The 15,341-nt window shown below is 37.2% G+C and overlaps 1 protein-coding gene across 3 annotated transcripts in view; it reads right to left on the reverse strand.

Annotated features, from left to right (window-relative positions):
* SPATA17 (spermatogenesis associated 17) overlaps nucleotides 1–15,341 on the reverse strand; it is a 239,331-nt gene that overhangs the window by 132,775 nt on the left and 91,215 nt on the right. For all 3 annotated transcript variants that reach the window (XM_045165757.1, XM_045165758.1, XM_006076186.4), the window contains one exon: nucleotides 230–353. In XM_045165757.1, coding sequence (XP_045021692.1) covers nucleotides 230–353 — 124 coding nt within the window. The remainder of the gene's footprint in view (nucleotides 1–229; nucleotides 354–15,341) is intronic.

Genomic DNA, 15,341 nt, shown 5'->3' on the forward strand with positions numbered 1-15,341 from the left:
GTGGACTTGGACCTTTCTACCAGCCTGGCCCAGCTGCCTCCACGAAGCTGCTGTCACAGGGCAGCCGGGGTGCCTGCATGCACCTATAGAGCAGCACAGAATTGAACTTGAAGTAGTGTCTTTGCAGTATCTTTTCAACAAGTCATGTCCCATTCAGCCTGCTAGTTTATCTCTGTCAGGCCGGGGGCCCCAGTGGCTTCCGTGAGGTGTCAGGGACAGGTAGACCAACCTGCTTTGTGCTGAGGAGGTAATGCATCTTTCGAGCCTGGTAATCTCTTTCTTTCTCCTCCCTTTCGAGGTCTGCCTTCTTCTCTTCCCTTTCTTTCATCTCTGCAAACTCCTCCAGGGCCTCCCTGCAGCGAAAGATTGCGGTTATTTGAGATACGAAAGATAGGCTAACCTTTTAATTCTTTCACTGATGAGAATCAAGTCAGTTTTTGAGGGGCAACCTTCCTCCACATTCATCAAAATCAGTGGAGTAATCGATCTTACCAGCACATTCTAGGTGAATCTTTGCAATCCTTAAAAAGCACGTAAGTGATCTTTCAGTGGTGAAATTTTGAAAGTCAAATATCTATATATTATAAACAGTTCAGTAGTTAAAGGACTATATTAAATGCAAAGTAAGTTAATTATCATTTTCCTTGGCTGAAGATTAACCATTTTAGACTTAATAAAACATCTAAACTACTGATTTCCTTTAAAGTTGGTATTTACAAAGCTGTAGTTGTTTATTTTACATACTTATGGGCTAATTTTAAAAATATGATAGCGTTTTAAACATATACTTAATTTAGTCTAAATTTACTTCAGTTAAACAGTTCAAATATTACCAACAATAGTACATGTACTATCTTGTCTTTGAAAGGCTGACATTTTATTCATTTATATCAATAATTAGAATAAAAGTCAAACTGTGTACATAAAAGTTCACAGCATTCTAAGTGTAACAAATCCCATTAAAATAATGAAACATTTCATCATTTATATATGTGTATCTAAGAAATTTAAACACAAAATTAGCTCTTAAAATATACTACATGAAAAATACCTACTAAATAGAATAATAATATCAAACTATGGGAGAATAATCCTTTATTTTTCAAAGAACAAGTTTAACCACTCACATTAAAATAATGTTTTGAAATTGTACTTTATTTTTTTAAAAATATGTTAACATACTGTCTAGTTCTATAAGTAAAATTTTAAGTAAATCTTCTAGGCACATGCCTCAAAGATAGCAGGGAAAGTAAGAGAGGAGAATTCCAAAAACTGGAAAAAAAAAAAAGAGTCCCGTTCCTACTGTAATGACCAGAAATACTTTTGTTGCAATGTTCTGTTAAAGTCTACTAATACAATACTTCATACAAGGTTACTTATGAAACACACTGACGTTTAAAAATCACCATGCCCTGCTATTGCAGCAGAGCTATTTTTTCCAACATAAGATTAAATTGCAAAATAAATGAATTACTTGGAGTGGCATGGCCCTCATTTTGCCACCCTTCTCTTGAAAATTGCTTATTAATATGAAAAAAGGAGTCAGAAAATAGCCTGTTTTACTTTATGCATAGTATTTTGGGGGCTTCTGTACCCACAGAGCAGGGCTGGCTGCACATTTAGATTGTGCTGGCAAGCTGGTACAATGACCTTTCTGACCTGCATCTCAAGGCTATTATTAATCGCTAAGTAACCTGGTAAAGCCAAACAAATTTGTTTCCATTGAAAGGATCTCTATCTGTGTCTGAGAATTTGTTCTGTACCAAACAAACCTCATTAACTGTGTCCATTTTTGACAAAGAACCAGGAGTTAGAGGGATTGGTGACCTTTCTTTGTCCTTAGGTACACATTTCAAGGCAGTTACATATGAATAACTGAGAATTTTTACCAGGAAAAATAGCAATCAGGTGTTACATAAAAAAATGAGCACATCATTAATTTTCATCTTTACTCTTGATATTATGTAAAAAATAAATATCTCTTCTATAATTCCTCTTATAAGTCTTTAAGAGAATTTAAAATAGCCAATGAACTGCCAGTCTTAGGATAATTACTCAAATACGCATGATCCAATTTTATGTTACCCCAAAGATAAGCACAGCAATATTCTGAATGATCACAAAAATTAAAAAAACACATCTATAAAGAAGTTTGTGTAAGTAATTTAATGAATATGAAGAGATCTAACATAAGAAAAAAAAAAGGCCCAATAAAATTGAACACATATACAAACAGGTAAGATACAAAGAAGTAAATAGGACTTGGATACAAAATCAGCAGTGGAAATTATTTAAAGAAGTAAAAACAGTTCATCTTCAGGATATGGAAACACAAAACAATCTGTGGGTACTCAAGAAGCTTGACAAGGAGAGTTAAAACTGACAGGAATGTAAGAGAATGTTAGTTTCCAGTATATAAACACAGAGTAAATCCAGAAGGAACTGGAAAACCCTACAAAAAAAACCCAAGAAATTTGAAAAATCCTAGAAAAAGTAATTGAGGGTAATCTCAAATCACAAAATTAATTAATTTAATAAATTCATACAATTACCTAAAAAAATCAATCTTATGCTGATTTATTGCTCTACTTGAACAAGTACAGTCGTATTGAACACCTCCATTATATTCATGTTAAATATTCTTTGTTAAATAACTAAGCAGGAAGAGCTGAATAAATTATTTATCCTTGATATACAGGTTTTTTGTTATAGCAATAGAGATGAAGATATGGCTCAGTGTAAAGGATGCAATAGAAAATTATGATCCCATTAAAGATTAAAAACTGGAAACCACTGTAACTAGGGTTCCTACAAAAATATAAAATTCACCTATTTTTTTCAGTCCAGCAGTTTTTAAAAAGCTTTTTAAACAATTACAAATTTTTCCAAATAGCTTCAGACTGTTATGAATATGTTTTTACATTTCAGGTATATAGTCTAATTTCTATCTGAAAAAAAATCCTGTGATATATATGGGATAGGTATAACTAATTGCCCTGTTGTTCAAATATGGAAATACGTAAAGAGATGAAATGAGCCAATCTGAATCACAAATCAGTTAATGGCAGAAATGGAATTAGAATGCCTAGATTTGCAGAGCCTCTAACCTTACATTTGATTGTAGTCGTCCTAATACAAGAAATACTATACGGGAGATATTTTTATTGAATGAACCACACATTTTCTTTCATCTTATGATCTTGTGTACAACTGTTTAGTTAATGAAACTTGGATAAGTCCCAAGACTTTCTGCACCAGTTTTTATATGTACAAACATTTTGAGATATTTGTAAAAATAAAGGCAAAAATTACTGAAACTATCTAAAGCTTTACATATTTGAACACATTTTGCTAATGATATCTATAATGATAATAAAATATTTACATAGTCTAACATGATAATAATAATAAAAACAGTAATAGCCACTTGGAGGCAATATAGCAGAGCAGTTAACCAACACAGACTCTGAAATGACACCTGGTTATAAAATTTCTCCCAGGCTACTTACTAGCTGTTTAATCTTTGAGCCTTAATATCCTCATCTGTAAAATGCAAATATATTATCAGTCTCAGGATCTTCTCCATCAGGCTATTGTGATGATGAAATTGATTAATCTCTGTTAAAGTGCTCAAAGTAACGACTAGCACACAGTAAGGTGTTACATTAGAGAATGTTTCCTGTAATCGGGGTACTAGGCTACTTGCTTTATCTACTCCACTGAATAGGAATCTTTTATGCTTTATAAAATCTCAGTGAGCTCCTCCTTTCTCTCTCCACACTAGTGTGCACCTTATGGATAAAATTCCATGAGGCAGAGCACAGAGTCTGGCTTCCTACAAGGCTGGAAGCATGGGACAAACCTTGAACAGTGGGAAGTGAGGGATAGAGAAGATTCATGCAGAGAATTTTCTCCCTTTTTTCTGCCTTACATGTACTGCTTTAAGAGGTCTCCTCGCAAACTGGGAGAAATCCTGTGTGGCTAAAAACAGCAGGCACACCCACTGTGCTGGGTTGAGTCACTCCGGGATGTGATGTGAAGCAGTGGTCTGGGACTGATGGAGTCATCCTGTGGTATTCCCTTTGGTCCTCACTAAAGGACCAAAGCACCCAATACAGCTGCCCTGAGTGTTAGTGGCAGACAGCTTGAACTACATACATTCCAATGGAAAAAACAGCTGCCCCATCCCAGGTTTTGCCACCCTCTACCCCAGCTTGCACCCAATAGCTGGTGACAGAAGGAATACAGAGGCCTCTGTGTCAATCTGGCACTACACTCAAGGCCCATCTGAATCCCAGAGCTTCCTGATACTGATGGAGACTTCTGATGCAGGTCAGCTTCTTCCTCTGCTTTCCTCTTCCACTCCTTTCAAAATGTTGTTCCCCAAATGCCCCCCAACAACACTCATGAGCCAAATTACTGTCTCACAGTCTGTTTCTGAGACACAGAAACACTCTTTCTCTTATACTCTTACACTCTTACACTCTTTCTAAGACACCTCACTCTCCTTTTTCTCACCCTCACTGCCCTAGACTAGAATCAGCCAAATAAAGGATCGGTAGTTTAATCCTTGACTTACATTTTGTTTCCAAGAGCTTCCTGGCTAAGACATCTGTGTGTTCATTCAGTTGTGATCGACTCTTTTTTTTACCCCATGGACTGTACACCACCAGGCTCCTCTGTCCATGGAATTTTCCAGGAAAGCATACTGGAGTGGGTTGCCATTTCCTCCTCCAGGGGATCTTCCTGACCCAAGGATCAAACCTGAGTCTCTTGCGTCTTCTGTATTGACAGGTGGATTCTTTACCACTGAGCCCCCTGGGAAGCCCTTTAAGATATCTACATACCTCATTTAATCCTTCCGCAGTCCTGTGGGGCAGATATCACTCCTCCCGTTTTATAGATTAGGAAAGGAGAGTCACAGAGATGAGATCTATGCCCAAACTCTCAAACTAGAAAGTGTCAGAGTCAGAATTTGAATCTAGGTCTGAGTAAAATCCACATCTTTAAGCACAATACTATATTCATATCATACATTTTGCCCAATCCAATATTTTATTTAGATATCAATAAACTTTTTTTTCTGAGATGGTAACTTTGATGGTAGCAAAAAAATCCATATTAGTTTTCCAAAGTCCACAAAAGGGAAAAGCTGATCTGTTTTGAAAAAGTTTAAATTAATTGCAACTCTTCTTCATCATCAGATGATAGCATTAATAACTGGGGAGTTAACCCTGAATATTCACTGGAAGGACTGATGCGGAAGCTGAAGTTTCAATACTTTGGTCACCTGAGGGGAAGAGCTGACTCATTGGAAAAGACCCTGATGCTGGGAAAGATTGAAGACAGGAGGAGAAGGAGCAACAGAGGATGAGATGGTTGGGTGGCATCACCGGCTCAATGGATATGAGTTTGAGCAAACTCCAGAAGTTAGTGAAGGACAGGGAAGCCTGGCGTGCTGTAGTCACGGAGTCCCAAAGAGTTGGACACAACTTCGCAACTGAACAGCAACAAAGTGACAATGGAACACACAAACTTTTGCATTTGCAGCCACACATGTCCTCTCTTAACACACATTGTCCACTTGCTACTCTTTGAGTGTGTAAAGAATGCTAATATACATCATTGTTGTTCTTTAGCCGCTAATTTGTATCCGACCTTTTGGCGACCCTTTGACTATTGTCCACTGGCAAGGATACTGGAGTGGTTGCCATTTCCTTCATCAGGGGATCTTCCCGACCCAGGGATCAAATTCGCATCTCATGCGTTGGCAGGTGAATTCTTTACCACTGAGCCACAAGGGAAGCCCAATGTACATCATACTGGTGTACAAAAAAAGACTGAAACTGAAAAGATGCTTAAGAGCTAATCAGCACAACACAACTAACAGACCAAAAAAACCACAAGGCCTTTTGGGAACAGCCCTGCTTAACTCTCCATCTCACTTCACACCACATTCTCCTGTCACTACTATGCCTTAGTCACCATGGCCTTATTTATTTCCCAGCAAACAATTTACCCAATGGCCCTCATTTCATTTCCTAGCAAACAATTTACCTCAGGACTTTTACTTATAAAATTCTATTTTCTGCTTTGAACTCCCTTTACAGCAAGCTGAATTTTCTCCCATTGTTGTTCTCACTCATAGTACCATAATTTAGTTTTTTCCTCTGTAGAATTTAACATTTTTAATTATGTCTTCATGGATAAATTTGCTTATTATCTTTGATCTGAAGAGAAGCCAGAGTATTTGCTTATTTAATGTTCCTCACCCACTAGACTGCCAATTTTCTAAAGACTATGTCTGTTTTGTCCATGTCTATTTGAATGAATAAATAAATAGATTTTTACAAAGATAGTCTTAGACAGTAGAGCCATTACGCTGGATATAATTAATATTGTAAAGAATTTACCCTATTGTCTCCACATAAGTATGGAAGTTGTCATCATATGAATGATGACTGAAACCTAAGAGAAGTGATTACAAAAACAAGTACATGAGCCGGCTCAATTCTGAGCCCAAATAAAAGCTTCCTGAAGGTTAGGGTTAAGATGTACTCATTGATGTGCCCCTCCCAAAATAGTTGGCCTAATATCTAGTATAAATTAGGTGAGTCTCCTTTTTATTTATTTCTCAGCTGAACTACTAGTACATTTCATCACTTCTGATGGTTTAACTAGAAGAGGGAAGAAACCACAATGTCAAAGCCTCTCTTAGGGAGGGGAGGGGAGAACCTGGACTCTGGCTCTTTGCCAAAGACAGTGGGTGGTTCTCAGGATATGATTCCCTGAACAGCAGCATTGACTTCACCTGGGGACTGCTAGCAATGCACTCTCAGGCTCCAGCCCAGACTGATTCAGTCAGAAATTCTAGAGGGTAGGACCGTGAGTCAATCTCTTGCCCGTTAAAGTCTGAGAAGCACGAGTGTACAGTGATGACAATGTAAGCTCTGTTAGAAAGTAAGATGGTTTGATTCTACTCATGAAGACATCATGAAGAGATACAATTATATTCAGTTAATGATCTTAATATGAGTATCACCATATTAGCTAAAGCACTATGAAGTGCTTTATAAAAGCACAAGGGGGAGAGGTTATATACATCACAGTTCAGTTCAGTTCAGTCCAGTCTCTCAATTGTGTCTGACTCCTTGCGACCCCATGAATTGCAGCACGCCAGGCCTCCCTGTCCATCACCAACTCCTGGAGTTCACTCAAACTCACGTCCATCAAGTCGGTGATGCCATCCAGCCATCTCATTCTCTGTCGTCCCCTTCTCCTCCTGCCCCCAATCCCTCCCAGCATCAGAGTCTTTTCCAATGAGTCAACTCTTCGCATGAGATGGCCAAAGTATTGGAGTTTCAGCCTAAGCATCAGTTCTTGCAATGAACACCCAAGACTGGTCTCCTTTAGGATGGACTGGTTGGACCTCCTTGCAATCCAAGGGACTCTCAAGAGTCTTCTCCAACACCACAGTTCAAAAGCATCAATTCTTTGGCGCTAGGGATGGGACCAGATGCCATGATCTTAGTTTTCTGAATGTTGAGCTTTAAGTCAACTTTTTCATTCTCCTCTTTCACTTTCATCAAGAGGCTTTTTAGTTCCTCTTCACTTTCCGCCATAGTGGTGGTGTCATCTGCATAGCTGAGGTTATTGATATTATACATCACAGTTTCATAGAAATCATAATTTTGACAGAGGAATTTAAAAATTATACGGAGATTTTTTTAAAAGCACAGCTGTCCCCAATTCCATAATTTCTCAAATAAAAACAAAAAGCTATCACCTGCACCATCTTTAAGAAGAACAATTATAAGAAAGTGAATTTAAACAAGTCTCTAGTATCCTTCAGAGAAGGCAATGGCACCCCACTCCAGTACTCTTGCCTGGAAAATCCCATGGACGGAGGAGCCTGGTAGGCTGCAGTCCATGAGGTCACTAAGAGTCAGACACGACTGAGCAACCTCACTTTCACTTTTCACTTTCATGCATTGGAGAAGGAAATGGCAATGCACTCCAGTGTTCTTGCCTGGAGAATCCCAGGGACAGAGGAGCCTGGTAGGAGGCTGTCTATGAGGTCGCAGAGAGTCGGACACGACTGAAGCTGACTTAGCAGCAGCAGCTGCTTACTCTGTTTGATGGCAGACAAAGTCAGTGATATCTTCTATTGTATAAAGCCCTAGAAATAAAACTAGCTGAATACCACAGTTTCTGCTGTGGTATGTTATGTCTTAGAAGTATTTTAGTTAAATTTATTGAATGTACTTATGTTGTATCTCTAATGATTATCTGCTCTCAATCTGTACATATTCATGTAACCAAATAAGTAGGTAATAAAAGAAAAAAGAGAAGGCTAAGTCTAAAATATAAGTAAAATCACTAACCACAAATAAAGCAATTACAAGCTTGAAGTTGGTGTATGACATCCAAAAATATTTTGAGACTGATAAAACCTTAGAACAGATGATTTGAAAGTCATTAAGATACCCCAAATGTTTGCATTTGAAACAAAAGCTTCACTTTCAGGCAGTCAAATAATTTAAATCACTTATGCTATCTACCTGGCTACCTGGGCCCTGGAATGTTGGACAGGTGCTGTAAATCTCATTAGGGTATCATCTTCAAAAGGGGAAATATGCTTTAGAAGTAAGCACTCCACAGTACGTAGTCCTTGATACTCAAGCACTCAGGCTGCTACTGAACACTACACCGTACTGTATCTAGAGTACGATATCTAGAGTCGAGATTTTCACATTTTGAAAAGATTTAGAAAAGTGCTCTCAAAAAACACTTCTCAGTTACTCTTGAAAATCCTTTGTTTGCAATATAGATCAATTTCTCTTCAAAACGTTTAAGCTACTTTAGGAGTTAGTATCATGAAGAAAATTAACACTCATTTGCTTATTCACTCAGGCAGTCATAAGTATGCTTAAAATAGTAAAAGAAATAAAGATGTAGCAAGTCCAGTCCCTGCCTTCAAGTAGCTTGCAAATAGAATAGCTGACAACCAACTAGCCTATAGACAGAATAAGTCTATGGAGAAATACATAAGCAAGCTCGCCTCTGATTAGAGGGGTTGGAAAAGGCACTGTGGTCGGGAACTGAACAATGAGCCGGATTTCACTAAAGACAGTGAGCTGCGGTGGAGGGGAGTGTTAATGAAATGAGGCTGGATTATGCACAAGAAACTCCAGCTTTCTTTGGTAGACTTGAGCCATCAACAGCAAGCAGGGGGTGGGATAATGCACGTTAGAGCAGAAGAAAGGCTTCCTGACCAAGGGAGAATGAGCTCTCGAAGGGTAACGCTAGCAAATTTGTACTCTATAGACTAGATATTTTGAGGATGAAAAAAACTAAAAGAGAAGATAATGGTCAATGTTATAAAATTACAACACCATGACTTCACTCTAATCATAAAAAGGGAGCATCCAATTGCTCCATTATTTCATTTGCCTACTTTGCATGATTTTAAAAAGCAGTAAGACTCCATTCAAAAATCATTTATGAAAATCAATTTTTTTGTTCTTCTGGATCTTTTGAATAGACTTAGTTGAAATGACATTTTTGTATAGTATTCTTTCTAAAAAATATGCACATATATCACTGTAAAATTATTTTCTTTTTACTATTCTGAATAACTTCTATAAAAGGAAGTGAATTTTTATGTAATATATATGACGGCCAATAATTGAGAGTAACACTGAGCTAAGTACAACAATAGGCATAACAAGAAGAATATTGACTTAGTGCATCATTTTCAGGAGCTCCAAGTGCTTCACAGGCATCATTCTTCACAACATCTCACTGAGGCTGGAAAAGGGGCAGGTATCATGAACAAGGTTCCTGCTCTTTGTGACATAAAACGACTTTACAGATGGTGTCTTTGAGACACAGCATGGGGGCTTTCCTGCAAAAAGGTAGATCGAGGCACAACATATTCTCTGTCCCTTGAGAGTGTATCATCACAATGAATCAGTCAGCCATGGAGAATGAGGACCAAGCTAGTGAAGTTTAGTTTTGGGTAGAGGTCAGAGTTGAGTAGCTAAAGTCCCCATCTCATATGAGAATACCTGCAAGATCTTATTTACTTTGTGATTACTCCAAAATCACACACTGTCTCTCAATGAAATGCATTAACTTCATTTTAAAGCAAAAATAATTGCAGCTGCTTTTGCATGCAATCCACTCAACACAAATGAGGGATGTTTCTAAACTAATCTTGATGCTATCATAAAGCAGTGACCGACCACAGGATGACGACAACGATTTCAAAGCATGTATATCACATGTAACTCTGATCATAAAAAGGGAGCATCCAATTGCTCCATTATTTCATTTGCCTACTTTGCATGATCAGAGTTACATGTATATCACATGTAACTTCAGTAAATTATCTAATGAGTTTGAGAAAACTATTTATTGACCAATGAATTTATAACTGATCTTAGATATCACTTTCATGAATGCTAAACAAAATCTTATCCTATGTAGTATTAGGCAGGGTAAGAAAAGATTACAAAATAGTAGTAGAAAGAATGGAGATAGAAAGAAACTGGGTAATTTTCTCTCAAGTCTCTTCAATGTCACACCTGAGAAAGGAAATAGATAGATTAAAAGGGAAACAAGAGGGGGAAAAGCTTAGAAGCATTACAAAGCAGGGATGAAAAAAGTATTTTTTAAAAAGTGATGATTTTTTGATTCACTGCTTTTGTAGTACGATACCAACTGTCTGTATAAAGACGTTATCATAAAACGTCTATTATACATATATATGTATTATTTATACCTCTCTCTTTATACACATACATTCTTTAGGAATTCCTATTCTACAATAATATTTTAACTAAGATACATGTTAACAATTTTTTCAAAGATTCATTTTATGTATTATAACTATTTCAGAATACAATGCATTTATTTGGGGTATGCCTAGTTCTTAAGCTAAGAATAGACTCTAAAATATAATCCTAGTGTTTATACTTGACAAATTTCTAGGACTTCTAAGTCATCTTTTCCTTGGAACCCTTAAAAGGAAGGTAATACAACAGATTACATTGATCAGATTTGTATGTATTTTATCATTCAGGCAGCAGTAGGAATGAGGAATGAGAACAGAGGGCTTGAAAAATAAGTGAAAGAGCTTGGTCATCAATAGAATGGAAAAAATCATCTTGAGTATGAATCTCACATTTCTGGCTTAGGCACTGAGATGAAAAATGGTCCAATTCACCATAAGAAGAAGAGATTTGGAGGGGGAATTATTATTTCACATATAAACATGCTTAATTTGAGATGTCTGTGGGTCTCCAAGTGTGGATGCAGTGTTGGCAGGCATTTGAGTAAATGTTTATGATAATCAGAACATTCTGGGCTGGAGAATATTCAGATTTATAAATCATCAGAATACAAGTGGTAACAGAAGTCACTAAAGTGGAGGAGATTGTCCAGAGGGTAAAGAGTAAAAAGACAAGTACATCAAAGAGAGAATACTGATATTCAAGATCAGGCAAATCAAGGTGAGTACATAAAAGAAGGGCTTCGCCACTCATTCAGTGGTAAAGAATTCACCTGCAGTGCAGGAGCCGCAGGTTCATTCCCTAGGGTGGGAAGATGCCCTGGAGAAGGAAATGGTGATCCACTTCAGTATTTTTACCTGAAAAATCCCATGAACAGAGAAGCCTGGAGGGCTACAGTCCATGGGGTCGCAAACAGTCGAACACAATTAGCGACTAAAATAACAACAACCACACAACAGAAATTAGACATGAAACAATCAGAAAGATAGCAACGAAGACAGGAGCGAGTGGCATCAGAGAATGCAAGTTATAAGAAAGCTTAGAAAAGAAAGTGATCAACAGTGTCACGTGCTTCAAAGACATCAAAAAATGTGAAGGCCAAATAGCCCACTGGATGGTATTTTCAATAAGCTTTTAGCAACAGACCCATTTTCTCAATGCTGCTGCTGCTGCTAAGTCGCTTCAGTTGTGTCCAACTCTGTGCGACCCCATAGACGGCAGCCCATAAGGCTCCCCCATCCCTGGGATTCTCCAGCCAAGAACGCTGGAGTGGGTTGCCATTTCCTTCTCCAATGCATGAAAGTGAAAGGTGAAAGTGAAGTCGCTCAATCGTGTCTGACTCTTCACGACCCCATGGACTGCAGCCTACCAGGCTCCTCCGTCCATGGGATTTTCCAGGCAAGGGTACTGGAGTGGGGTGCCATTGTGATAGACTTTATATAACTTAAATATATCTTCAAGTATGAGTGAAAAAGTATATTAACAAGATACGAAGTACCCAAATCTGATTTTCACTACACGAAGTTACTCTCAGCCAGCAATATGAAAAGCAAAAAAGGAACTGTCCTGCACCTGCCTCCTGTCAAAGGATCAGCTAGGGTAAGAGAGAGAAAAGAACTGCCAATCCATTCATTCCTCAAAGTGGGACAACCAAGAGGCTAAGTCCACAGACCAGCATATTTGAGTCCCTTGCTTTCAAATGAGTACAGTTTACTGATATATTCTGGCTTCTTTCCACCCTTGCCCCAATGCCCCCAAGATAGCACCACAAAAGATGAGAGACTTGAAATTCAGAGAGCTTTTTTCTGTTTAAAAAAAAAAAAAAAGTTTGCAGAAGCCACTGTTCAAGACATTACTCAGTGTCTTCTCTTGAAGATTCATATATGAAATTTCCAGAAACTTCTAGAAAAGCTGTTTCTTACATATACAGCAATATTTTCTCCATTCTGACAATGGGACATACTTAACTAACTTTATCCTCAGATCAGTCATATCATTAGAATTGTCATTCTGCATTTTCCTTTACCATGGTTCTTATTTTTTTACTCATAAATATCTTTTGTACATTGCTTTAAATTCATGGTATACAGAGTTAAATTGGAAAAATGTTTAAAAATATCTGTATATATAGATATACATAGCAAAATTATACCCAATATAATAAGCTTTTTATTTTTATTAAATCTGTCTCAGGGATAAAGTTATTTTTTCCTTTTTATATACTTCGCTTTAAAAATGTTTAGAAATAGCAAACTGTTAAAGATAATGCCTTCTTGTTAACAATAAAAAGGCTGTGATCAACAGTTGATATCATTTTGTATTTCAAGGTGATTATATGGATTATGTTTTTAATTACTAATTATGGATAAGTAGTAGTTTTAAAAGTAAAGATTACACATATATTTTAAGTTAGACACTCTAGTATGTTATTATCTAAATTCTACCAAATTAATTGCTATCATCATTGTATCTTCATATATAAAGTGATTATACAGAAGAAAAAGTCATGTGCATAGTTAACATTACAGATTAATTTTGTCCTTGAAAAGTAAAATGTTATTTTCTTTACATGTTAAGCTAGCCCTTCCTAAAAGAACCTGTCATCTAGATACAATTCGATAAAGCCAAACTGCTATCATTTAGTTGGCTGAGATAAGAATATTATATTTTTAAATACAGTTTATTGAAACGTTATCTTTTGGTAATCATATTTATTCTCCTTATTTACACAATATCTATGGTGTGCCACTATGTCCTTGAAATCGGGTACAGGGACACCCTACTATGAAAAAGTGGCCTCACTGCTGGAGTTCATAAATTTTGTTCAGCTTTGGATGAGTTCAAAGAATTGCCATGTAAGAAAAGCCTTACAGAGGGAATTTATCTGATTATGGCAGTAATAATTACCCAGCTGTTTATTGCAGATAGAGAAATAATTCATGTAGGCAATAGGCCGTGGTGGCAATGACACTCTGCATTTAGTAAATATGCAAACTGTTCACTTCTAATTAACCAAGCTAGAGGATGCCCTTATTAAATGTATAAACTAAAAGTGCCTTCCTGACAAGTGATGAATTGTTACATTGCACAAACTCTTGCCACAGAATTATTGGAGTGAACTTGGGGCTTAACTTCATTAAGAGATCTTGTGGGATAGTTAAATGAGGATGGACAGCATAACAAGGCTCACCTGACAGCCAATGATATGTTAGAGTCGAACGGAACTGCACTTTTCCGTCTTACCTACTTAACTGCTCGGATTCACGAGAGATAAATTGTGAGACCGTGTAGTTCATTTGAGTTCAAATAATAAAAATAAATGCAATAACACAACAGCCCATTTGTGGAGGCTGCCTGACAGTTTACCTACCAAATGAATCTACGAAACAGCCGCATTTTATGATTCAAATATCTTGCATTTATCAACAATGGAAAATCTACCACTCCTTTCATTAACTCAAAATAATTTGTTTAATAAAAATAAGTGGTTTTATTGACTAGCTTTAATATAAAATATATTTCAAAGAGGAAATCAATTTGACTTTGAATGGGTTTTATTTAATTTTACCAAATAATTATGAGATAGTTTAGTGTCTATATTCCACTCTTAGTCTTACTTTAAAGTAACTATTCATTCTTTAACAAATGTCTATACAAATATTTCCACCCCAATTAAGGATCTTATGAAAAATTATACTTAGAGGAAAGTTGTAGCAAAACTAAGCTATCTCTAGCTGAAGTATAGAATAGGTGATAATGTCTACCTCACAGGTTTATTGTGAAAATGGAAGGGGATGATGAGGATCAAAGGTTTAGCACAGTACTTGGTATACCATAAGTGATCAATATATCTTGTGCCTGTGTGCATGCTAAGTCACTCGGTTGTGTCTCTTTGTGACCCCATATGTGACGTATACTTGATTTGTGTGCTGTGTGCTCACTCAGTCATGTACGACTCTTTGTAACCCCATGGACTGTAGCCCGCCAGGCTCCTCTGTTCATGGGATTCTCCAGGCAAGAATACTGGAGAGGGTTGTTATTTCCTTCTCCAGGGGATCTTCCCAACCCAGGCATCGATCCCATGTCTCTTGTATCTCCTGCATCAGCAGGCAAATTTTTTACCACTGCACCATAACGTGCTTGGGTTCATAGGGTTGCAAAGAGTTGGAATGACTGAGCGATTAACGCTAACATAATGTGCTTGAGTGATAATACTTTTATTTGAATGAAAGATTAATCCCTAATGTTTTCAATGGGAGGTTCGTGCTGAGGTCTAAGACTCTACACTTGCTCTTTCATCTGCATCCCAGAGCCTCTGAGAATACAAAATGTGTGAATTGGCATTTCAGATGATATCAGAATATTATTGTAAATGCTTGCTTAATTATACATTTACTGTAAAACACGAAACAATATATAGAAGAATGAACCAACTTGCAAAGCAGAAATAGAGGCACAAACAGAGAGAGAGTGTGGGCATGGGGCGGGGGGGTGGTGTTGGTTAGCAGTTGGAATTGACATGTATACACTTTTATGTGTGAGATG

This window comes from Bubalus bubalis, chromosome 5, assembly GCF_019923935.1.
Source record: "Bubalus bubalis isolate 160015118507 breed Murrah chromosome 5, NDDB_SH_1, whole genome shotgun sequence".
Classification (NCBI taxonomy): Eukaryota; Metazoa; Chordata; class Mammalia; order Artiodactyla; family Bovidae; genus Bubalus; species Bubalus bubalis.